The 27,475-nt window shown below is 38.7% G+C and overlaps 1 protein-coding gene across 3 annotated transcripts in view; it reads right to left on the bottom strand.

Moving 5' to 3' along the window:
* COL2A1 (collagen type II alpha 1 chain) overlaps positions 1-27,475 on the bottom strand; it is an 81,586-nt gene that overhangs the window by 34,593 nt on the left and 19,518 nt on the right. For all 3 annotated transcript variants that reach the window (XM_089691364.1, XM_089691365.1, XM_089691366.1), the window contains 9 exons: positions 27,331-27,384; positions 26,264-26,317; positions 26,130-26,183; positions 25,920-25,964; positions 25,292-25,345; positions 14,290-14,334; positions 13,279-13,332; positions 851-949; positions 40-84 (listed from right to left, as the gene is read on the bottom strand). In XM_089691364.1, the coding sequence (XP_089547490.1) occupies positions 40-84; positions 851-949; positions 13,279-13,332; positions 14,290-14,334; positions 25,292-25,345; positions 25,920-25,964; positions 26,130-26,183; positions 26,264-26,317; positions 27,331-27,384 (504 nt within the window). The remainder of the gene's footprint in view (positions 1-39; positions 85-850; positions 950-13,278; positions 13,333-14,289; positions 14,335-25,291; positions 25,346-25,919; positions 25,965-26,129; positions 26,184-26,263; positions 26,318-27,330; positions 27,385-27,475) is intronic.

The following is a 27,475-nucleotide window of genomic DNA, read 5'->3' as shown; positions in this document are numbered from 1 at the left end:
AATCACATTAATTTATCATAAATATTGTGGGTTACTTACAGTTGAACCTTTAGCTCCAGGGATACCATCAGTACCAGGGTTACCCTATAAAAGAAACACAGTGGGTTAATGAATCATATTTTTCATTGGTTACTTAAAAACCAATGAACAAAAGACTATAAATATATATGTTTTAAAATCAATATATTAGCCCTGGGAGCTTAAAAGATATACATCACATTAACACCACATGTCTAGCATTGGTTAGCATTAGCTACCTTAATTAGCACTTTTTTTTAATGCGTGCCTTTATAGAAGGTCGGTGTGGTGTATGCTTTTCAGTACTTTCAGCTATTATTAATTGCATTATCACATAAGTGGTAGGGGCAGATTTCTTTAGTACATATAATAACCAATATGTGGTGGAATGTCTTGCCTCGTTGCTTATATGGCTATCAAATTCTATGTTTATTATGCCATAATAAGAAAGGTTTTCATGAATTGATTACTAACTGGTATTTCAGTGCTAAGATTAATGCGCACATGTAGAAGTATAACAACAGAGGCAGCAGAGGAACCAGCAATCAGCCGAACAGCAGCCCCTTAAAGCTCCTGCACTGGCTCCAACATGCTTCTCATGTTCCTTTTTTTCACGATGCTTTAAAAGACACTTTCATGTTCTGGCTTTTGTTATATTGTTTGATGTATAGTAGTTGCTTTTAAAAATGAGGAAATTTTGTAGGACTCTCATTAAGATTTGACAACAGGGGACAGAAATATGTCTGTTTAATACCAAGACCTTTAAAAACCTGTAAGAAATGACAGTTCAATAATACTGACTATACCGAAATATAAACAACTGAACACTTACAGATGCACCAGAAGGTCCAGGTGATCCAGGTGTACCAGACTCTCCACGAGAACCCTGAGCACCCTCAGGACCACGAGCGCCAGTGGGACCAGCTTCACCCTGGATAAAAGAGATGATACTGGTTATTATCTTTCACTGATATTATTAATAATACTTAATATGATCCATAATATAACTTTGATACTCTGGATATTAAAATATCAATAACAGTAAAGAGATTCAATACTTGGAGAAGACTAAATACAGACATTAGCATTTGTTTGGCTGATGATGATAATAATAATAATAATACCATTAATATAATAAAATAATATATGACTGAAAATACTGTGGTCCTATGTTATAAGTAAATATGTACTTTTACTGTACATGAATATTAAAAAAATAATAATAATATAAAAATAATAATCTAAAAGTATAAATCAAAAATAATAATTTCATATATGCCAAGCCTAGTGACTTTATCTTGATTTTACAATTATTTTTCATGCGTGTCCTATACATTATTTATTGACACGTTTAATATTAAAGGACTATACTAGCGCTGATGTAATGTTATGATTGCTTTGGATGAATATGTGCTTCACTGGACTGTAAAAATTTTCCTCTATATTTACAACGTTTTCTCCTGTTACAAGGAAGAATGAAAAAGAATATCATTCACATCTGGATATACAGAAATAAAAAAATATTAGCCCAGCCAGACTAATCTTGTGGTTGGGATTTGTGGCCGACCACTTAAGGTTTATTATGCTTGCAGGGTTATGTTTATTATGCTCAGTAGTGTGGGAAAGTGTCTTCTCCATCTAGTGACTGATTTGGTGTATTACACCTTAAAGTGCTAGAACAGCACTCTTCCAGTTTACCAGTACAGTCAATTTTTACAGTTCCCTTGACATCTCTAAATTAAACATCCATATTGTTCTTTTAGCCCATTTATGAAGTTTTCTAAGTGTATTTTGTGACTTTGTACCAAAGTGATACTACTGGAAGTCAATGCCATGGGCTTCCAGCTACATCACTCTAACCATGGTTGTTAACAACATCTTGGTCACAGCAGGTGCAGATGATGATGCACAATTTTGTGCATTTTCATTTGCACATTTTCCTTTGTCCAAGGATTAATGTAATCTTACATAATTATGTGCAGGACTTTTGAGTTAAAGACCCGAGAAAGGAACCCTAATGGGCTCTGAAAGTTTGCATCTTTAAAAGAAAAGTATGGGGTTTAATTGCCCCTCCCTCTTAGATTGTAAGCTCCAAGGAGCAGGGCCCTCCTTACCCTCTTGTATTGAACTGTATTGTTGCTGTATTGTCTCCCTTTATATTGTAAAGCCCTGAGCAAACTGTTGGTGCTATATAAATCCTGTATAATAATAGTAATCCCCCCCCCCTCCCCCATGCTCAGTGTAGCGCTGGGCTGTGGAGGGGGAGAGAGCGGCTGGCTCAAGCTCTCAGCAGACCACTGAAAGGCTGAGCCAGGAGCCGCTCCAAACTCTGGGGTGGATCCCGACTTTGAAGATGGGATCTTTCCCCAGCCTGAACCAGCTGAGTGATGTCAGCCAACAGTTGTCTTCAGCGTGCTGTCAGCTGAAAACGGGTCAGAGGAGTGCAGAACAAACTACACTCCTGTGACCCACAGAAATACAGCCAAAACAGCTTTCGCTGTACTTCTCCTTTAATATCCCAAAGTGTAAGCCCAGCTAAAACAATGTTTTTTAGTTTTCAATAGAACAGGGAAGAATAAGAATCCCTATGAAGTTTCTACCTATGTCTGGGCTCCTTTATCGAATCTTCCCCACACTAAGGGTATGTGTCCACAGACTTTGGACTTGCGCTGAAGGCATTGGTTTGACATCAGTTTGAGATGCTTCTGAGATCATTAAGTTCTACTCAAAAGTGGAAGCTCCACTTGTTTGTCTTCTTCCCCCTCCACTGCCATATTTGGCACCTTTTGGGGGGGGGGGAGTGGATACCTGGTTTTGACAGGTACCTGCTGCCACTTCCGGCTCAGTTCAAAGTGGCAAAGTGAGCCGAAAGTTCAGCCTCTCTCCTTCCTCCCGCAGTCTCCTGGGAACCTTCACAGGTCCCAGAAGACTGCTGGACCGATCAGAATGCGCAGCGCGACTCGCGCATGCGCAGTGGGCACCTGGCTGTGAAGCCACAAGCTGTCACAGCCTGGTGCCCACAGTAGAGATGCCGGCACCAGGAAGAGGAGAAAAAGAATGGCGTGGGTGAGCACATTGCTGGACTCTGAGACAGGTAAGTGTGTGTTTATTAAAAGTCAACAGCTACAGTTTTGTAGCTGCTGACTTTTAATAAACACAAAACTGACTGGAATGCAATGACAGGTATATTTGATCTTGACTTGACCTCCTTCTGACTTGTATTTGACTTGCCTAAAACGGTTCTTGCATTCTCATTGACTCATATGGGAATGCAAAGTAAGGCCCCCTAACACAGGCCCTTACTAACACAATGACAATGGTTTCACCAGACAGGAAGAAAGGGAACATCTGCTACAGAGACACAGATAGCACTAAAAAATACAAACGGTAATGGTTCAAAACTCTATCCAAAACCCTAACAAAAAATTTTGGCTGGACAAAAAAAATGTATATTAGCCAATAAAGAGCAATGCTTAAACTCCAAACATTCCACTTTAACCAATGGCTAATACAGTAGAAGACTCTACTACTGAAGTAAAGGGACGTTGACCACTAGTCCATAGCTACACCCTGGTGCCTTTTAAGGCCCACCTTACTCGAACCTACATCTATCTTGTTACTGGCATGTTCTTCTTGTGAAAATGTAGCCTATTACTAACATGCAAGGATAGCACTGGAAAACAGAGATGCAAGATTGAACATGATCACATTTTCTGCATTGCCCCTAGGTGCAATCAGCTTATCCCTTTTCAATTCTATGGATCCCATTTAGAAAATGAAAGGAGGACTTGCTAGAGGCAACACAGATAATTTTGTTTTGGATGCTTTCAGTCAACTTTCTACAGGCCTGCCCTTCTATACTGCAGGGTATTTATATGGCCTATATGTGATATAATGGAATATCTACCTTTGATTTCTGCCAATAATTTCAGAGAAGTATACATAAGCTTCTTCATTTAACCCAAGGAGTAGGCAAATGTTGCTTTCCCTTTAGTTTGGTTGGAACTATTCCCTTAGATTGTAAGCTCTCACTACCAAGAGTTTCTGAACCCTTCTGTATTGGACTGTATTGGAACTCCAGTGTCTCCGTTAAAGTGTTACTAAACCCAGGACCCTGCATTCACTATATCTGGTCTCCCACAGTACACACAACATGGAAGTGCAATTATTTTAGTAAATATAGCCCACCACTATCTAAAGTTTGTAGGAGTTTTCTTTCTGCTCTAGGAGGATGCAAAACTCCTGATCTCTGTCTGGACAGTGCTGATTGGCCCTGCGCTGATCACATGCCCTATCCCAAGAAAAAAAAACCTCTAGCAATACACACCAGACTGAGCATGTGCAAAATGCCTACGGTTCAGTCTGTCTTATCAGGAGATAAGAGGTGGTCACTTGAAGAAGGGAAGGAACAAAGAAGAAAGGATCAAACACCCTTTTTACACAATGCAGAGGATTAACCTCTTAGGTTCCACAGTGAGTATAACAAGCATACTTTACTGCATGTACAGACTGGTTTTTACTGTTGTGGGTTTAGTAACACTTTCATTTTGTAAAGCACTGTTGGCACTATATAAATTCTGAATAATAATAGTCTTTAAAATAGAATTTCTACTTTCTCAATCAACATTGACTATTTTTATTCCTTATGCTACTAGCATTAGTAAACAGATAAGAAGGTATATTATATGTACTTATTTTAAACCTTTTTGTATCCATTTCTTTAGTTCCTTCCTGGTTTCGATGCCTAGGCAAATGATGTCATACATTCCAAGGAGTTTTCAGGTGGGGAGGAGGGGCTTTCTCAGCTAAGCACACCCTCCTGCCTGCATGAGCTAAGGGCAGATGGATTCCAGGAAGTAAATGCTACATGAATCATCAGCCCTTAATCAATATGGCCATGGCCAGAAATGCTAGGGAGTGTTTTCTTAACAAAATAAAGCATGGAGACATGGATGGATGGGGGACTTTGCTTTGAATACTAAATATGAATTAAACAGCATTTTTGGCTTGTGGTGTTTAGATACAGTGTAGATCCACTTTTAGGTGCTTTTATGTATGAGGCCCACAGAGGTACAGAATATTAATAGTTCATAAATTCCGGTAGAGTGTATATTGCGATTACGATGGATGGTAAATGGAAACGTTTTGCCTAGTCTGTTCTCAGTTGTATGCTTCTTGCAATGACCATTGTATAACATTGCACATTTTAAAGAAAAATACCCAAATGCAAATACGAAAAGTCTTTCTGTGCAAATATTTGCATCCTTTTGGTAAAATATGTACGTGACTCCTGAAGTTGTGCGACCTTGGTTTGTGGGACCTTAGTTTGTTGGGGTCATTGTTTTGTTCATGCACTGATGCTTTCCTCCCTGTCTTCTTAGACAAAGAGCCTTGTTTATAGGCATTCCAGGCCAGACCCCTGTGCTGTCTGGTTACTATGGTTACCCGTGAAATGAGACTCCTGGGAATACAAACTTGAGACCAAAAAGAAGAGATTCCTATTGAAGTTCTCTGTGAACACTTAGAGGGGCTTGTAGCAATGTGTTCCCCAACCTCTTTGTGCTCTCTTTTTGTCCTTAGTTTGAACCTCTTGGCCCCCTACTGTTCTGCTCTAATCCTTTTAAGTGCTTAGAGAAGTATTTGTCCACCATGAACTGATCAGGTGTAAGGTCAAGGCGCAATCATTAAAAAATGTGTTCTGGTCTCATATGCATTATGGACCACGTAACTCAACTGAAGAAATTTCCTGTATTTATGGAATACAATAATACCCAGACAACACTGATGCATTCATAAGAGAAAACAAAAAAATCAAATATAGTATGAAATGATGCTAAATGACCCCTATTTAATGTGGGATTAACTGTTTCCGCGATGCCCTAAAGCAGAACTACTGCTACAGGGCGGCAGGGCTGCGCAAAATCACATAGATACACATGATTATGCATTTCCGGGTAAGGGGCATGTGCGTCGCCCTACCCACACCACCATTGGTGACTACAGCTGTCAATCACAGGGTCCCGGCCGGAGATTCCCTGCCAGCACCCAGCAATTGCCTAGGAACAGTGAAAGGGGAGAGGTCTGTTTGTAAAGAACACAAATCTCTCCCCTGTCAGCACCAACAGGCTGCTTTGTATTGCTCTGCACAGCAGAGCAATGCAAAGCAGCTTGTCAACCTAGTAAAAAACACACAGTTAACCCTTTCACCAAGTATCACGGACAGGGGAGAGAACTGTATGTAAACAATACAAATCTCTCCCTGTCAGCACGAACAGGCTGCTTTGTATTGCTCTGCACAGCACAGCAATACAAAGCAGTTTTTCTCCCTTGTAAATCACACACAGTTAACCCTTTCACTGAGTATCATGGACGGGGGAGAGAACTGTATGTAAACAATACAAAACTCTACCCTGGCAGCATAAACAGGCTGCTTTGTATTACTCTGCACAGCAGTGCAATACAAAGTAGGTTGTCTCCCTAGTAAAACACACACAGCACACTGTTAACTCTTTCACCGAGTATCACAGATGGGGGAGAGACCTGTATGTAAACAATACAGATCGCTCCCCTGTCAGCTCCTGCACACTGCTTTGTATGGCTCTGCATAGCAGAACCATACAAAGCAGTGTGCTTACAGTGTAAAGCACACACACAGCTCACAGTTAACCCTTTGATCGCCCCATATGTTAACCCCTTCCTGTCCAGTGTCATTAGCACAGTGTCAGTGCTTTTTTATTAGCACTGAACACTGTATTAGCATCACTGGGGATGACAGTGGCAGTTAGTCATTCCCCTCCCCCTCCCCAGTGTCAGAATACCGGCTGTAGTACGGTAGTCCCACTATAAGTTGCTGATCGCCACCATTACTAGTATAAAAAAAAATTCCAGCATATATACCACCATTTGTACATGCTATAACTTTCACATAAACCAATTAATTTACACGAATTAGGATTTGTTTTAGCAAAGACATGTAGCAGAAGAATACAATCTGGCCTAAATTTATGAAGAAATTCGATTTTTAAATGTATTTACTGAATATGTTTTATAGCAAAAAGTCAAAAATATATATTTTTTTCAAAATTGTCAGTCATTTTTTGTTTATAGCGCAAAAACTAAAAACCGCACAGGCGATCAAATACCACTGAAAGAAAGCTCTGTTTGTGCGGAAAAAGGATGTAAATTTAATTTGGGTGCAGCATTGAATGACCGTGCAATTGTCAGTTAAAGTAACACAGCACCGTATTGCAAAAAATGTTCTGTTCAGGAAGGGGGGTTAATCCTCTGGAGGGCAAGTGGTTAAGTAATAAATCTGAAAACTTCCCTGAAATGCTACAAACTAACTGAACAAGCATCATCCTATAAACATCCCATTTTACAAGTCTGCCCTCCAGTGGAGAAAATGTGCACTGCTCCATACATGGTGACTCCTTGCATGCTGCTAGTTTAAAGACAGAGTTGTGATTTTGCATTGCATCTATTTAAATCATACATGTGCACTGAAGGGCAGCCATGTTGTTGGGTACACCAATGACTGGTAAATTCAACTGCACTGCAATCAGAATTTATAATACTGGTCCAAGCTAGAACATGTCTACTTCCTCCAGTAATATCCTATCATTACAGGGTATTGCTAACAAGCTGGCATCTTCAAATAGGAAAATGCTACAATTTTCCTAATTAAAGGAAACCTGCACTGATGAAGTATGGAGGATACCACGTTGACATTGTTTTCTTGGAATGCTGGTTGCCTGGTTCTCACAATGTCCCATTACTTTCTGAATCACTGACCTGCAACTATTATTATTATTATCATTATAATACAGAATTTATACAGCGCCAACAGTTTGCTCAGCGCTTTACAATATAACGGGAGACAATACAGCAATGATACAGTTCAATACAAGAGGGTTAGAAGGGCCCTGCTCGTTGGAGCTTATAATCCAAGAGGGAGGGACTACGAGGTGGCACAAAAAGTTTTGTAACAAGCCAACAGATGTCAGCACTAGGCTGCACGCACAGTCACAGGGAGCACCAACCTTCATAAGTCAATGTGCCAAATGTCATCATCCTGTGTACATCGGGAGCTGTGCAGCTGGTGCTATTCTCACCACATGCAATACCACATCTGTTATTTCATCATGAACAGCAAGTGAGAACAAAGAGCAAATTAGAGATTCTGTATAAAACTGGGCAAATCGCTGGATCTCCTCAATGTTATCAAAATGGCAACCTTCGAGCTGAATCTCCATGTTTGGGAAGAAGGCAATTTCAGAGGTTGAGCTTGTTGAAGGTCTTCCTGATCTCTTGTCATCTTCCAGTGATGTTCTTCAGCTCATGCCACTCAAAACACCTCATTGCAGCATTGCCGTAAACTTGCCAAATCATGTCAAACATCTCTATGGCCGATTTGCCCAGTTTCACGCAGAATTTCACGTTTGTTCTTTGTTCTAACTTGCTGTCCTTAATGAAATAGCAGACGTGATAATGCAAGTGGTCAGAATAGCACCAGTTGCACAACTCCCGATGTACACAGGATGATGTCTTTTGGCACACTGACTTATGAAGGTCCGTGCTCCTTGTGCAGCCTTGTGCTGCCATCTGTTGGCGTGTTACAAAACTAGTCATGAAACTTTTTAATACCACCACATAGTATGCAGATCAGCAATTCTGACCTTTTATTTATCTGCATGCTTGTTCCGGGTTAGTGACACAAAGTTTAGAAACCAGCCAGTAAGCTGATGTTCTTATGAGAAGGTCAGCGACAGCAGCCGCCATATCCCTGTCCTCACAGATTCACTTTAAAACACACCTTGCACTACAAGTAAGGTCTGCTCATTAATTTATTTATTCAGTTTTCTCCTGGCTTCCGACTGTATAGGATGATGTCATGCACATTTCAATGAAATCTTAGGGAAGGCTCAGTAACTCAGATCTTGCGAGATGATGCTCATACACATTGTAGGAGCGTGTTATCGTAGCATTGGGCTATTCAGCATTCCTTAAGATCTTGCCATGAGGAGCTTGACATCACCCTCACCTAGATGTCCCAGGTGGAAGCCAAAGAAGATGTCAGTATATTTAATGCATTCCCCCAGAGTTTTCTTTCAGTTATTTATTTATTTTTTTATTGCAGCATTTTGGCAAGGAATGGGGGGGATGGAAGCACAGTAAATAGGTAGATCTTTATATAAATAGGTTTTTGGTGTAGGGCCTTCTTTAAGACATGTTATCATTATTTAAATTATTTGTCTACAAATTGTTATATATCATTTATTAAATATAAGGCTTCATTTACATGACCACAAAAAAAATATTTACAAGCTTTTTTATTTATGGATCTGAACACAGCTGTTTTCTAGGGAAAAGTTCAAAAAAGGTACGCAAGCATGTACTGAGTTTATATCCGTAACTAAAAATCCAAATATCTGCATCTGAGGATAAATGTATGCCTGATGCATGTATTGGGGGAAAAAAAAAAACAGGACAACATTACACAAGTGTTTCTCGATCATTACGCAGGACCTTTTGTGCTAGAATAACCCGTAATAAGATCAGTAAAATGTTTACGCCCATGTGAATGTAGCCTAATGATAATATTTCCCTATGGAATTTATCATTGATGAAGTATAAAGGGGGGTAGGCTGGGTGGTAATTATATTATTTCTGCAGCAAATTTATCATTTATAAAGTATGAAGGGTGGAGGAGGCAATGATAATATTTCCCTATGGTATTTATTATTTACGACGTAGAAAAGGAGGAGAGAGCAATGATAATATTTCCCTACGGAATTTATCTTTTATGAAGTATAAAAGGGGTAGGTTGGGTGGTAATTATAATATTTCCATATCAAATCTTCAAATCTATAGTTTACAAAGTAAAAGGGTGGGGGAGGGTAATATTAATATGTCCCTATGGTATTTATCATTTTTGAACTATAAAGGATGGCCAGAGTGTTAATAACAATATTTCCATATGCTATATATTATTTATGAAATATAAAGGATGGTGGAGGGGTAATGATAATATGCTATATAAATCCTGTATAATAATAATAATTTCCTTATGGTTTTTATGATTTATGAAGTATAATCAGAGGAGTGAGTAATGATAGTATTTTCCTATCGAATTAATCATTTTTGAAGTGTTGGGGGGAGGGGGAGGTAGGTTGGGTGGTTAGTATGATACTTCCTTATCAAATTTGTAATTTATGAAGGAGGTAAGGGTAATGATAATATTTCCTTATGGCATTTAAAAAGTATACAGGGGGGTAACAATATTTTTCTCTATTGAATTTTGCACTTATGAAATATAAAGGAAAGGGGAGGGGAGGGGTGGGGATTAACGATATTCACTATCAACATTAAAATTTATGAAGCATAAAGGATGGCGGAGGGGTAATGATAATTTTCTCTATGGTAGTTATCATTTTTAAGGAACAAAGGATACTTATTATTTATGGAATAGAAAGAGTGGGGGAGGGGTAATGATAACATTTCCCTTTTGTATGTATTTATGAAATATAAAGGATGGGGGGGGGGGGGTAACAATAACTTTCTCTATGGTATTTATCATTTATGAAGTATAAAGGATGAAGGGAAGAGTAATGGTAATATTTCTCTATGGTATTTATTATTTATGGGGTAAAAAGAATGGAGGAGAAGTAATAAGTATAAAGGATGGGGAAGGGGTAATGATAATATTTCCCTATGATATTTATTATTTATGAAATATAAAGAATAAGGGTGGAAGGGCAATGAGAATATTTCTCTATGATATTTATTATTTATGAAGTCTAAAAGACGGGGGGATGGGTAATGATAATATTTCCCTATGGTATTTATCATGTATGAAGCATAAAGGATGGGGGAGGGGTAATGATAATATTTCCCTATGGTATTTATCATGTATGAAGGATAAAGGATGGGGGAGGGGTAATAATAATATTTCCCTATGGTATTTTTCATTTATGAAGTATAACGTTTGGGGGTGGGGGGTTATTATATTATTTCCCTATGGTATTTTGCATGTATGAAGTATAAAGGATGGGGGTGTTAAAGATAATATTTCCCTATGGTACTTATCATGTATGAAGTATAAAGGATGCGGCGAGGGGTAATGACAATATTTCCCTATGGTATTTATCATGAATGACATATAAAGGTTGGGGGGGGGGTAATGTTAATATTTCCCTATGGTATTTATCATGTATGAAGTATAAAGGATGCGGAGAGGGGTAATGACAATATTTCCCTATGGTATTTATCATGAATGACATATAAAGGTTGGGGGAGGGGTAATGTTAATATTTACCTATGGTATTTATCATGTATGAAGCATAAAGGATGGGGGAGGGGTAATTATAATATTCCCCTATGGTATTTATCATTTATGAAGTATAAAGGATGGGGGGTAATGAAAATATTCCCCTATGGTATTTATAATTTCTGAAGTATAAAGGATGGGGGGAGGGGGGTAATGATAATATTTCCCTATGGTATTTATCTTTTCTGAAGTATAAAGGATGGGGGGGGGGGGTAATGATAATATTTCCCTATGGTATTTATCTTTTCTGAAGTATAAAGGATGGAGGGGGGGTAATGATAATATTTCCCTATGGTATTTATCTTTTCTGAAGTATAAAGGATGTGGGGAGGGGGAATGGTAATATTTACCTAAGGTATTTATTATTTCTGAAGTATAAAGTTTGGGGGTGGGGGGTTATTATATTATTTCCCTATGGTATTTTGCATGTATGAAGTATAAAGGATGGGGGTGTTAAAGATAATATTTCCCTATGGTACTTATCATGTATGAAGTATAAAGGATGCTGCGAGGGGTAATGACAATATTTCCCTATGGTATTTATCATGAATGACATATAAAGGTTGGGGGGGGGGGGGGTAATGTTAATATTTCCCTATGGTATTTATCATGTATGAAGCATAAAGGATGGGGGAGGGGTAATGATAATATTCCCCTCTGGTATTTATCATTTATGAAGAATAAAGGATGGGGGGTAATGATAATATTCCCCTATGGTATTTATCATTTATGAAGTATAAAGGATGGGGGTAATTATAATAATTCCCTATGGTATTTAACATGTATGAAGTATAAAGGATGGGGGGGGGGTAATTATAATATTCCCCTATGGTATTTATCATGTATGAAGTATAAAGGATGGGGGGTAATTATAATATTTCCCTATGGTATTTATCATGTATGAAGTATAAAGGATGGGGGGAAAGGGTAGTGAGAATATTTTCCATGGCACATATCATGTATGAAGTATAGAGGATGGGGGATAATGATAATATTTCCCTATGGTATTTATCATGTATGAAGTATAAAGGATGGGGGGTAATGATAATATTTCCCTATGGTATTTATCATGTATGAAGTATAAAGGATGGGGGGAAAGGGTAGTGAGAATATTTTCCATGGCACATATCATGTATGAAGTATAGAAGATGGGGGGTAATGATAATATTTCCCTATGGTATTTATCATGTATGAAGTATAAAGGATGGGGGGAAAGGGTAGTGAGAATATTTTCCATGGCACATATCATGTATGAAGTATAGAAGATGGGGGGTAATGATAATATTTCCCTATGGTATTTATCATGTATGAAGTATAAAGGATGGGGGGTAATGATAATATTTCCCTATGGTATTTATCATGTATGAAGTATAAAGGATGGGGGGTAATGATAATATTTCCCTATGGTATTTATCATGTATGAAGTATAAAGGATGGGGGGTAATGATAATATTTCCCTATGGTATTTATCATGTATGAAGTATAAAGGATGGGGGGTAATGATAATATTTCCCTATGGTATTTATCATGTATGAAGTATAAAGGATGGGGGGTAATGATAATATTTCCCTATGGTATTTATCATGTATGAAGTATAAAGGATGTGAGGAAAGGGTAGTGAGAATATTTTCCATGGCACATATTATTTATGAAGAATCATGTAAGTTCTGATACATGTGTATGCCCAGACCTTCACTGTCTGCATTCAGTCAAATAAAAACTGAGGAATTCCGAACACCCCAGCGCTGATCTCTAGCACTTCCAATTTCCATTTTGGGAAGACATGAATACAATGATGCCAATTAGACCTATTGCTTTTCCCATTGTATGGACGTATCCACGTGTAAAGAATGCATTCTGTCTGCTCTCCTGGGCTGTCTGCGTTTCTGTCATTGTGAGCGGCTGCAGACAAATTGCTGTAACGTAACACATACCTTGGAGCCAGGGGCACCTGGGAATCCGGGAGCTCCAGCTGGGCCAACAGGTCCCTGTAAACAAAGACAAGCTGTGATTCCGAGCCGGCAGACACATCTTAGAGCTGTTTAGCTCTGAGTATTTTTACAGCTGGGGAGGAAATGAGACTTCTGCAATACAGTCCACATACATTGAACCCAATCAGACAAATATGTGCCACTTCTAAACACTGCTTCTCCTCCGCCAAACTGTTCTCAATTATTCCTGAATACAATATCTGCCAGTTCTAAACACCCTTAATGATCTGATGAAGACCCCAGCTCCTACTTAGATAAATCTCGGCTGAAATCTAATGGATGCCATATTAATGAGATCAGAAATATTCAATGATTGCATGAATTCTCATTGATTGCAGCTCTGACTCCTACCCAGACATATTTTGTTTTTCTATTGATCTCATGTAAAATATTTTTTGGCTACGTAATTTTGGCACTTGGATGGTAGAAATGTTCCAGCGTTTCTATAAAAATGATAATCTATTGGGGATCTCTCTGTTTTGCAGCACAGTAAAGCTTTCACACAGAGCCCAAGATTTCTCGGAACAGAGATCTACAGCGCCACCTCCTGGTGAACTCTGGTATGACTCCATGGAGATGACTAAAGAAGTAGAGAAGGTTCACTTAGCATAGTGAACAAAGTCTAGCTATGTTCACTCAGAATACCCAACTATGTGCTAAGGATGAACAAAGACAGGATTTTTCCTTGCATATGATGATTGGTGTGAACATAGCTTCACTTGATTCACTAACCATTCTCTATTTCTTTGAAAAATCCATCCCAATAAACTTGAATGATATTGTTATGGTCTCCACTCCTTAAAACAGGAGTAGGTCTCCATTAGCTGTTAATGTGGAGCTGGAGACCCTGTTATGTCACTACATAGAGAAGTTCCTATTTAAAAAATACATTAAAAAAATATGTTTCTAAAACAATTATGTAATCTAAATAAAATACTACAAAATATCACTTACTGGTGGACCGGCGGGACCTGGCAGACCATCATTACCACGGGCACCCTGTAGGGAGAACATAATTGTTCAGTTTATGTGCAATATTATACATCAGTCACATTGCTGTATTCCATAAAGATTTATGACATTTATTTTACAAACGGCTATTCCATGGGATGCTTACCTTACCATTGGTTATATACTGTATTAATAAGCAATGCCTGAACTGTAATAGGACTCTAAGCTAGCTTTGTTGCTTAGTTTAAGATTTCACTTCTGTTTATTATATGAGCATGACAGATTAGGCTAATCTATACAAAAGAAAACAATATTCTACAGTGTATTAATTTGATAAGTCTTACAATGGTAGATCATGACTCAAAGCATACAGCTAAATCCCTTACATTCTGTGGTTTAGGGACCTACAGAGATTTGATATTCCTGTATATAAGGCATAACTTAGATTTATTCTGCTAGGACTGGGTAATAAATCATACTTATCAGATAACATGCTTTCTAACATACCTTATTTATATTGCTTGTAATGTTACACCTGCTGTATGATATTTAATGCTGCACACACTGACGCTACTAATGAAATACTATTTGTAAAGCTAGTGCCTAACAATTCTTTCTTGCAGTGCTTGAGTCTTGGTTCAAATCCCAGCCAGGACACTATATGCATGGAGTTTGCATGTTCTCCTTGTGCTTTAGGGTTTGTGGGTTTCCTCTGGGCAATCTGATTTCCTCCCAAACTCTAAAGACATGCTGATAACTGATTAGCTCCTGCCTCAATTGGCCCTAGTATGTATGTGTGTGTATGTATGCATGTGAGATAGGGACTATAGTTTGGAAGCTCCTTGAGGGCAGGGATTGATGTGACAGCAATACTTAAATTGTCAGAGCTTTATGAATACCTGTAATAACAATATAGAGGGAAGTCATTTTGAAAGCGGGGGTGTGGGGATGGTTTCTATGCAAAGCTGCACCAAATTTTCCACTCTCCAGTTTTAGTAAATCAACCCCATTGCCTGTCTCTTACATTGAGAATGAGATATGTTGCCTTTTACTTTATCTATATAATAAAAACATGAACAGCACTGACTTTTGAAAACTCATATGCTGTTCTTGCATGAGTGTCCCCTATGTGGAGATAATTTATTTCTTTTGTTGTGCTAAAAAATCAGTTAAATATTTAAATTAAATAGTAAGCAAAATGATTAAATTACAAATAATTTGAATCCATTATTTATTAAAACAGCTGATTCATACAGAATAAATCTGTCAATTTGCACCCAAAAATGATAACAAAATGTGGATGCTTCTACACTGCCACTCCGTGGTGGAAAGGCAACACTGCATGTAGCAATGTGAAAACACAAACACCTTATTGAGGCAGAATGTCACTATACTGCCTCTCAGTGGGTGCAATGTAGCATTGCACCAATTTCAAAACATGCATGTACGGGGGCATGCATTAGCTCTGGAAACATGTAAAGGTCACATTTTTGGAGACAAAATAGCTTGAGGACAAGGCGGAAAAAAACAGCAACAGGTTTACAATGTAAGAAAGAGAACACAATCTTTTTATTTCCAGTAATGGCTTCAATTTGGCTTACTATTTAAAGGGACCTTACATGCCTTCAAGTATGTCTAGTTGCTCCAGGTAAAATGCAGACTCATTCAGTGAACAGCTAATGACTTGATGGAAACAAGAAGGCTTATATTTATTCTATAAAATATGCCCATTACTAGACTGAGTGGGGCTTTCATAGCATCTCTGGGTGGTACTGCATCCTCTTTCTAGCTACTCACTTCTGCGCCTTCCCACCCCAAAATTTACACCTATCTTCTTCAAGAATACTATAATAGATTTGAAAAGAGGGGATTGAATAACAGCTTTCTAAAGTGCACAATACATGGGAATGTGCATACAAACCATGATGGGTGGTATTGAGAATCCCTGGACTGCACAACCAAGATTAGGTGTTCCCACAAAACTAGGTTAGCTGCATCAAGAAGCTGAAAAAGCCACAGCCATATACAGGCTCGCTGGGCATTTACTCAGCTCTTCTAAACACCTTTGTCCTGACAGGAGAAGGTAGCATCAAAAACGCACCTAAAGCCACTTTTTTTTCCAAACGTTTTTTGGCGCATTTAATTGTGTTGAGCGCTATGACCAGATTGTCCAGAATATTCATTTTTTTCTGGCCATTGAAATGAATGAACGCCCAAGGCCTTGGCATACCTAGCGCGTAAGCTCACTTACATGTGTTTATATGTTTTTATGCATATTTTTTTCTACCAAAGCGATGCTCCTGAACAGGCTGGTAGTGGGTTTTGTTCTGCCTCTAAATGCCTGTAAATGCCTATGTGTGCATGGAAACATAGGCTAACATTGAGATGCCTCTAGAAGCTGTGTTTAAAATGCTCAGTGTGCATGAGGCCATACTGTCTCCTGTGTATGTAATTACATTAGTCTCACTGTATTCTACCTTTTTTGCCTTTTATATATTTCAGAGTTTGATATGAACCATGTAAGTAATGAGTGGCACACATCTTAGATCATTTAATGGCATAGTTTACAGTACTCTCTACTTTTTACTTTACGATTTAAAGCTATTTTCATACTATTTTTAGAACTATTGATTATTATACAAATGTCTACGTATAGCTACTAAAGAACACTTATGATTTGTAAGTGCCTAAGGACATTAAGCCAAAGCCTGCTGAGAGGTAGATAATGATGCTCATAGACCAATACAGCTTGGAGAACTTATAGGTTAAATATGTAAAGAGTAACATTTGTATAAAATATAAGTGATAGAAAAATATGAAAGAAAACATTGCAGAAGCTTGTTCATTCCAATTATGTGAAATTATGAACTTTTTCCCTCAGTAAATGCTGGATTCCTTTTAGTAATTTCTTTGAAAACTCAACACTGTCAGCATTTGCTGACCTCAACTGTCAAATTACAGAACAAAACAAGTTAATTTTAGTTATGCAGAAAATATAGGAGTTGATTTATTAAAGGAAAATAAGCTGTCCACTTTACAAGGGAAGTTGCACTTTGCAAGAGAATTTCCCCCGAACTTAGAGAATGAGGTGATGTTCTGCTGACTTCCATCATTCAAATATGTGCTAGCAAAAATGCATTTTTTTTTATTTTCCTTGCACATAATTGGATTTTCTTTGCAAAGGGAAACATCATCATATTCTTAAGCTCTGGGACCAATTCCCTTGAGGAATGAGCAGCAGCTTTACCTTTAGTAAACCAACCTCAAATATTTCATGCAGGTACATCAACACTAATTTGTACTATTTATTATGGCTCTTTATCCATTTTATCCCGCAGTGTTAAACATTCTGTTTATTATGGGCAACACAGTGGCTAAATGGTTAGCACTTCCGCCTGGCAGTACTAGGGTCGTTGGCTCGAATCGCAACCACAGCAACACCTGCCTGGACTTTACATGTTCTCCCTGTGCCTGTGTGGGTTTCCTCCGGGTACTCTGGTTTCCTCCCACACTCTAAAGACATGCCGGTAGGTTAATTGGCCCTAGTATAAGTATGAGAGTTAGGGATTAGGGATCTTAGATTGTACAGAACTGATGTGAATGTACAATATATATATATATATATATATATATATATGTGTATATGTAAAGCGCTGCACAAATCAACAGCACTATATGAGAACCTGCAATAAATAAAATAATAAAAATAAAATTAGACTGCCATTTACTGTGTTATTATTAAACAGAATAGTTGGGGAGCCTATATTGTAATTGTAATTGAAACCTGATCAGTTTAAAAAAACATCCTTCGCTATCATATATTTGTTACTGACATGAGATGATCTTTCAGTTAGTCTGATTTCTAAAGAAGCACATTGCCAGAGACATTGCTGACTGATTGGAGGAGACTGGGTTGGGTGTTGAACTTTTTTGTTTTGATTACTGCTAGCTTTTGCATTATGCATGATAAACCATCAAACCTTTTCTCTTTTTACTTTAAAGCTTAAATATGTATGCTAGGATAATCCAAGCACGTATGTTTATAGAAATTTTTTATTTTTATTTTTGCCTGCTCTGTATAATGTTTTGCATAGAGCAGCCCCTACCCCGCTTTTTTCAGGTCCCCCGGTGGCACTTTCTGGACCCTTCTGCTTGCTCAGTGCCCCCATAGCAAGCACCTTGCTATGGGGGCACCCGAGCAGGCTCGCTCCCAAGCTGCTGCTTTGTGTGTCCATTAACACAAAGAGTTCGGCTCAGCCCCGCCCAGTCCCCACTCTCTCCTTATTGGCTCACTGGTTGTGATTGACAACAGTGGGGAGCCAATGGCTACCGCTGCTGCCTTGGCCAATGAGGTGGTAAAGTCCCTGGGAGAACTGAGGCTCTTGTGCACATCACTGGATCAAGATGAGGCTTAGGCAAGTTTTGGGGGGGCTGCTACACACAGACGGTAGAATAGAATGCATAAAATGCATTAAGGTAAAAAAAACCTTCAGCCTTTACAACCACTTTAAACTATTTCATAAAGACAATAAAGATCCTCATTGAACATGCCTATATTTACTAACATTTTAATAATAGTAGATACTTATAGCACTATTTATAGTCTAGGTGTGGTTGAAGTCCAATTCCAGACAAAACTTTTTTTTTTTATGGGATGTATTGGGATCTCCTTGCTTTGTCCCCGATGTAGAGCTTTTCTCACACTTCCTTATCTGGGAATGTGTATCACTGGGACAGGAATCAAAGAGTAATCACTCCAAAGGGACACAAAAAAACTTTTTTTACTGCAGTGGGGAAGGGTTAGAACCTCTATTTTGTTTTTCTTGTTGTCTCTCCCCATTGAAGAGATTTCTCTTGATGATAAGTTGTCACAACCCTGGGACAGGAAGTGATGGGAAATCTCCACAACAGGTACACAGACAACAGTAAAACTTAGCAGAAGTTTTTACCCTTCTGCACTTTATCAAAACTGAAAATAGTTATGGCTGGAGCAGGTAAGGGGCTTCAACATAAGACCCTTCCATTAAAGTCATATTTAACAAAATAGAAAATAATCTTAGAGATTGTATCTTTTATTAGTTTAGTATACTAGGCCAATAAGAGATCATTTCTGATTGGTAATTGGCTTGGTTGGATCTCTGACTTTGCAGATAATGGCCATAAAATGCACTCCATAAGGAGGAACAGCAAACAGTAACAATGATATATTTTACTAGAAACAAATCGAATATCAGGAAAGAAGACTGACCTATTGTTATCATATATATCTGCTGTTGATGACTGCACAAATCACAAAATGACTGGCAAAACTATGTCTGCTGATAACTAGACAAGACAGAAAACTGCCTCTACCCTATACTGTATATGATCTGACTTCACAAGCCTGTTATTGACTATACACAACTGTGCAGGAATTGCAAGCACAGAAATGATAATGCTGCAATGCAAAATGTGCATTGTTTATTCACCCTGATATTAAATCTTTGGATGTGCATATGCAGATTTATTATCTGGCAGGCAGTTGGTCAATTCAGAACTGACAATTATGGGCAATTGATTTTTGCTCTACAGTGAATGGCAGGTGTGGACACTCTGTCAGCCTAATGGCTGCTGGGGATCAGTGGGATGGAACACGAGACCGGTTTGGGGGTATAAGCCACAAAGTGCAGTAGAGCGGAAAGACCGGTATGGAAAATCTCTAATTTCCCGAATGACACTCACTTACTACCCCTAAGGTAGATAGGTGATCCACAAAAATGAACAAGCAATTCACTGTAGCCACCCCCCTTACTCTGACCATAGAGAGTCCGGGAGATCAGGGAACTTACCTTCTAGGGGTGTTATACCCCAGAGGTGGCACAATCCACCATTGTGAGTTCCAACTGAAAGATATATACCTTTCAAAAGAGTGGTTGGCCCCCTTTAATCATTCTCTCCCTTCTCCCAATCCCCACGCCTCCATGCCATAATGCCATTGCACATCCTCTCAGATCCATTACTTAAGGGGCCTCCCAAACCCCCCCCATGCAACCAAGCACAAACGAAGTGCCCCACAAGGGAGTTTTGACCCCCATGTCTATATAGATGCGATAGGAGTCCCAAGGGGGGTACCTGATGAATTCAAGGCCAGAGACCAGGTGGCCGCGGGATTTGAATCCCTATTCCTCTTCATCACTGAGAACAAGAATGTAGATTGGATAAACTACATCTACTATAATCAACAACGGTTTGTAAACTACACACGAGATGCCTTAAAGGGGATAGCAGAGCAGTTGGAGGCTACTTCTAACATGGTCTTTCAAAATCGTATGACACTCGATATGTTATTAGCTGAAAAAGGGGGGGTCTGTAAAATGATACCAAAGACCATGACCTGTTGTACGTATATCCCAGATAACACAGGCCCAAATGGGAAGGTGACACTGGCCATCAAGAGGTTGGAGGACCTGTCAAATGAACTTAAGGAAAACTCTGGTGTTACACATCCCTGGGATCAGTGGTTTGGATGGCTGAGTGGGTGGCAGAAAGCCCTCGCCCAAGCAGGGGTGGTTATCCTGGGTATTATCATTCTAATGGCAGTAGTCGCCTGCTGTGTGATCCCTTGCATTAAGAGGCTAATAGGGAAAGCTGTGCATGAGATCTCCCCTACTTTCCTGAACTATAACAATGTTGAATTCCCCCGTGAAGAAAGGGAATCCTATACTCCCTTACAGACCATGGCCCCTGATCATCATATTTCAGATTTATAAAAAAAAAGGGAATGCTACAAATTTCCCCCCCCTAACAGACAACTATAAGCAGGGAAAGACAGTGCCTGACTGTGGCCTTCTCAGGACGTATCGAGACTCTAGGGATGGATTATCCACTCAGGGGCTCTATATGCGTCTTAAAAGAGTTCCAAGGGGAGGGCCACCAGGCAGTTAGGACATCAGAAGACATAGGAACAGTCAGGAATAAAATAGCCATTTTAAGGGGGGATTGTAGTGGATTGTGATAGACAGTCCACGTTTTATTAGATGATCAGTAAAATGACAATTTTATAGTCTTGCTACTTTATGTTTCTTGCTCTTTAAAAAAGATTCCTTACTCTCTTAAGTAAACAATCAGATATAGGTTGACAGAACAATGATGATAATTAAGATGGCGCCTTCATCCGGAGTCTCACCCTTGGTGACTCATTAGGAGAAAAGTATCTTTTAATGTAAACAACCCCCATAAAAGGGAATGAGTCTCTTTGGGGACAATGATTGGAAGATATCAACACGGATGGATGAACACGCAGAAACCCAGTGGACTTTTCACCCAATCAATGTATATGCTTTGCCTGCATCATAAGCCCTATAAATGATACTGTTAGTTCCTCAATAAAACAGAATTTTAGGAAGTTGGCAAACTGTGAAGTGTCAGTGTCTTACTTCCACGTGCACGTATTCTCATATTAATTTGGCTCACTGGTAGATCACGGTAAATGGTCTGTAAGTGACCGAGTCCGAGACACTATCATCCGTTGGGGTCAGTAATTTATAATTTTATAACCCTCCACCTGATTAAAGCTTTGCTAATGCATCTATTGCAAAACCTGGAAGACAACCAACCTCCTTCTGATATCCCTCCACTCCCCAGCTCACTCCCTCAGCATGGATGTCACACCACTCCCTGAAACTCAATCTTTCCAAAACTGAGCTTGTAAGAATCCCCCCCCCCCCGATCACCCACTCATGAATTAACCATTAAGATCAAGAGCACAACCATTGGTTGCACATGCCAGGGTGCTAGTGTAATCCTAAACTCTGACCTCTCCTTTGGGCCCCACATCCAATCACTGGCTAAATCCTGCTGCCTCAGCCTCCTCAACATTTCCAAAATCTGCCCCTTTCTGACCAATGACACCACAAAACAACTCATCCACTCCTTGTTTATATCCCACCTTGATTACTGCAACTCCCTCCTCACTGGTCTACCGTTGCACAGGTTATCCCCCCTTCAGTCTATTATGAATGCTGCTGCTAGAATCATACACCTTACCAACTGATCAGCGACTGCTGCCCCTCTCTGCCAATTCCTCCACTGGCTTCCACTAACCCAACGTATAAAATTCAAAATACTAACCACAACATACAAAGCCATCCACAACACTGCCCCTAACTACATCACCAACCTTATCTGGAGATATCATCCAAACCGCTTTGCTCCTCCCAAGACATTGTGCTCTCTAGCTCCCTCATCACTTCCACCCAAGCTTGCCTCCAGGACTTCACCAGAGCCTCCCCATCCTCTGGAACTCCCTACCCTAGTATGTCCAGTCAGCCCCCACTCTGTCTGCCTTTAGGCAATCTTTTAAAACTCACTTATTCAGGGAAGCCTACCCCACCTCCACCTAAGAACTGTACTTGAGCCCCCTCTATTAGATCATCTTTGCAGCTACCACCTTTTGTATCACCTCCCCCTTCCTTTAGATTGAGAGCTCCACGAGCAGGGCCCTCCTATTCCTTCTGTACTGAAATGTATTGTAATTGTACTGTCTTCCTTTATATTGTAAAGTGCTGCGCAAACTGTTGGCGCTATATAAATCCTGCATAATAATAATATTAATAAATGTATTTTAAAAGGACTCTTTTAATCTCATGTATTCGCTAAGAAAAGGGATCTGAAACAATTTAGTCCATTTAATTTAGACATTATCTATTATTTATCTGAATCTTTTACAGTGGAACTATTTTCCAAAATACTCCAACGACCTGACACCCCGAGGTCCTTCATCGACACTGGCATCTCCTCCCTAGCTTCTTTCGGGTTTCGATGTTCAGCCATCTGGTGCGGGATGACGTAACTCCCATGCATACTCAGGAGTTCTGTCATCCTGGCACACAGGCACACTGCTGGAATGTATACTGATCTGTGCATGCACAATTCAGTGTACATTCTATGGGAGACAGTGAGCAGGCAGTTAGGTTTATTTTATTGCAGGAAAGTCATTGCATGTCTCTTCTACAAAAAATAACCTGCCCGCTTGGAATTTAAAAAAAAAAAGCTTTAGTTCCGCTTTAAAGTATTTTTTTTGCCTGAAAAAGACTGTTTTTCTATTAAAATTGTGTACATAGTGCACTGTAGCTTTTATATTTAATGTTATATTGGAAGGTTTTTGGAGGGCAGATGTGAACCCAGGTGAGACTGGAATGTTGGAAACAAGCCTTAACAGAGACCATCCACACATAGACAGGCACGGGACATGAGAATGTTCAGCTCTGACCTATAAGCTGCAGGGGATTACAAAGAGTTTCGATCACTTATATTTTCTATACATTGCTTTCATTTAGAGTATATTTACACAGGAAAGCTCCTTTATTTATCTGAGTTGTTACGGAAATGTGTTTTAAACTAGTACAATGATTTGTTTCCATTCAGATATGTCTGCGTCTACATTTATATTCACACTATGAATATAAATACATATCATCATGACAGTGGCTAGCCTGTACACGTAGGAGACACATTCAATGAAAAATATAATCCTTATTCACACCCTAATTGTTTTCTTTTTACAAGTCACGTCAGGTTTTTCTTTCACAGATGTAACTTCAAAGATGTAACCACTTGTAATCTAAGACTAGCTCCCTGAAAGATATGTCAGAGGTAGCTATAGTACTATGAAAACAGTGATTGTACTGTGGCTTGGATGTCTGGCTACATTAATCTAAAGTAAATTGTATTAGTCTTTGTGTAAACAATGGAAGCAGCCATTTTGTGGGCAGGTTTTAGGGGACCACTGGGTACCTATGCACTAACTAACCTAACTTAATAAACTGTTTTGTTGCTCATAGCAACAAGAGTTTGACTTTTTCAGCAGGTTGAGATTTAGAAAAAAATTTTATTGGCTTAACAGTTTTTGTACTAATTAATTTCTGTTCTTGGGTTAGCACATGTAATAGATTGGGTTTGAAACAGTGAAGCAAAAGAAAAAAAAATGCAAAGAATTACTTATAGCAAATTAAATGAATTTTTTTTTTAATTTTTTGGAATTACAGGCGGTCCCCAGGTTACAAACATGTCTGTAGGTTTGTTCTTAAGTCAAATTTGTATCTAAGTTGGAACAGGTATATTTTTTAAGTGTAGTTCCAACCAAAAAAAATTATTTCTACGTTTTTTGGATAGCATAGGGAATGGTTAACTCCCCTATAATGTTTTACTGTCTGTGCCGCTGTTAAGAAGATTTCACGTCACTTTCTGTCCCTGTGACAATTGGATTTTGAAAATTTCGTGACACCTTTTTCCCATGATAAATCTTAAAGGGGTGAATTTCCCTTCCTAGGGGTAGTTTTCCTCTCAATTCCTGTTTCTCCCTCCGTTCGTAAGTACGAGTCCATTGTAACTCAAATGTTCGTAACTCAGGGACTGCCTGTATTTAAAACTGCATTTGTTTTCATGGGCAACAGCTTCTGGTCCATTAAATTAGACATGATGGGTGCATTAAATGTAGATTCAATGGGTAACCTAAACCTGATATGTAAGAAAGTTCACAAACCCAGGTCAAAAGACTGTAATTCTGGGGTCCACTGATTTCATAATGCTTAGGTGAGTGTTTCATTCTCCTACTTCCTTTTTATGTTATTTAGGATATTATTTGGCCTATAGATGCTGTCCTACTGAATAAAAATTTAAACTCCCTTATTTGATATATTTACTTGCCATAACTTTGACACCTGTACCTATTTTAGTGATTCAGTTTGTGTCTTAGTTACGTACATCTATTCAGTCTTTTATGAATTTGAGCAAATTGAGCTGGTTTCTGTTTTGCTATTCATGAATCATGCCCCTAAATTTTAACTCATTCCTAAAACTAGTTAACATAAGTGATCTAATAAGCAAAAAAATATAGTTGTTTTGTGGAAAACAGAAACTGGCTGAATCTAAAAGACTTTTTACAAACCATACAGCTTTGTGTCCTAACAAGAACCTACTGAACACAATTGTACCTTATACTCTGAATTCCCTAATTAATACTTACAGCAGCACCAGAAGGTCCAGGACGTCCTCTCTCACCAGGCAGACCACGGGGACCCTACAAAATCAGAGCATTTTTAAAGTCTTTCATTTATCTAAAGAGCAACAATGTGTCTTGAAATGGTATATATACAGTATATAACATTATGACATTCAGATAAAATTAGATGTTATTCTACAGAGAACCTAAACATGTTGTTATAGAATAAATGACGTTTGGCTTTTTCAATAATACAATGCAAGGGGCAAAGCTCTATTCACAATACCCACAGCAACAAATCAAAAGCCATTTTGTATTTGTTTGACTTCAGTATGATAATCTATGATTGAAATGGTTTTCAGTCTTTTCTCTTTCACTGTTTAATAAATAGGCCCAGTGAGTTCTACCGCAATTTAAATTGCCTTTCCAATTTTTCATAAGTCTGTAAAAGGCTAGTCAATGGGGGATCTGAGCACAGAATCCACCACTGGTCAAAATCAGAGTACATATTTAGAAGTATTCCACTTTGCTGTTGGAAGGAATACCCCACTGAACTATCCAGGGATCACATTGCATATTTATAATAAAAAGTATTAAGAGCCATAACAAGCCAAAGTTTGGTGTGGGGCATGTACCAAAATAGTTAACTTACCATTGGACCAGGAGCACCAGCTTCACCAGCAGCACCACTTTCACCCTACAAGAATACAAAGAACATTAAAACAGTTTAATAAGATTTGTTATCATTACATTTGTGCATATTATAAGAATATTTCTGTGTTAGATGGGGATCATGCATTAAGTGCGCTACTGTACTAAAAGCTGCCAAATATTAGAAAATAATTAGGGATTAGGTTATTACCTTTGCACCCGCAGCACCAGATTCACCCTTTGTGCCATCCAGACCTGGGAAACCCTGCAATCAAACATATATTATTACATGCAGATTCTTATTTAGTCACTTGTACGTTCAATTTTTTGAGTCTTAATACAAACCCTGTGTCCTTTTACTCCAGGAAGTCCGGGAGTTCCGGGGAATCCACGGGCACCCTAGAAAACAAATAATATTGGGGTATGTTAATTATCATACATTTACATTCAATCGCTAACATTCATGTTGGTTTTTAGGTGTGCTGAGTTTTATTTCGAAAAGCCATGTATAAATATTGGACAGGTAACTTGGTATTTTACATACACATTATATCTAATTTAAGGTCAGAGTTGGAATGTTCCACTCCTGAGGCAATATAAAATATTAGTCCGACCCATCACAGGACACGGTAACTTCCAAATAAAGGTTTGGTGTTCCATGTGCAGGACATACAGTATATCCTTCTTTCATTCTATCAGTGTTCCTTCAGTTACAACACAGTCTTCGTTTTACTCTGTTAATGTAGTTGTGCCCCCATAAATGCTGTCAGTCTTCCACTAGTCAGATATAATTTCTTCTAGATGGTATTCCACAAGAAGGACATGATGTTCCTTATCAGCAGGATCACTGAACAACATCTGTAACATACTGCTCTCCATTAATGGGGTCAGCGCTCCAACATTCTAGCATGATGGTCTCCATAATGTGAAGCATTATTCCAGTAGTATTAATATTATTTTTCAGTAACGCTGTTATTATTAATCCAGTGTAACGTGACCCATTCCACAAATTTTCTGTTACTCCCATTAATTATCTCCACCATTTATTACAGTAGTATCGATAGTCCACCAGTGTTCCATGATATATTCCAGATGTGATGTCATCTTTAACCAGTGTTTAGGCCATGCTTTCCTATGAAATGTCCATCACTGGGTATTCTGAAAGTAGGGTCAAACAAGTTCCGCCAGCTCTTCCAATGGCCATTTTCAACTTATATTTGTGTTAAATATGTTAGATCAATGTACTGTCTTGTATCTGTGTTGTAAATGATTTGGGCTGTGAATTTCTATAATAACATGTAGCTACTATGGGGGACATAGAGAATTATACTATGATATTTGTTGGTAATAAAAAAAGATGAACATATCTTTCAACAACTTTGGCCCACAATTTAATACACTGTTTTTTATACCTGAGGTCCTGGAGGTCCACGTTCACCAGACTTGCCAGGTTTTCCAGCTTCACCCTATATGAATAAATGAAACATCAGTTTGGATAAACAAAGGCAATAGATAAAATTCCAATAGTAATGGTTTCTATAAAATTGTATGCACCAG

This window comes from Staurois parvus, unplaced genomic scaffold (assembly GCF_062004578.1).
Source record: "Staurois parvus isolate SC_StPar_1 unplaced genomic scaffold, SC_StPar_1.0 ptg000562l, whole genome shotgun sequence".
Lineage (NCBI taxonomy): Eukaryota > Metazoa > Chordata > Amphibia > Anura > Ranidae > Staurois > Staurois parvus.
The sequence above is the reverse complement of the archived record's forward strand: the minus strand, read 5'-3'. Positions and strand labels throughout refer to the sequence as shown.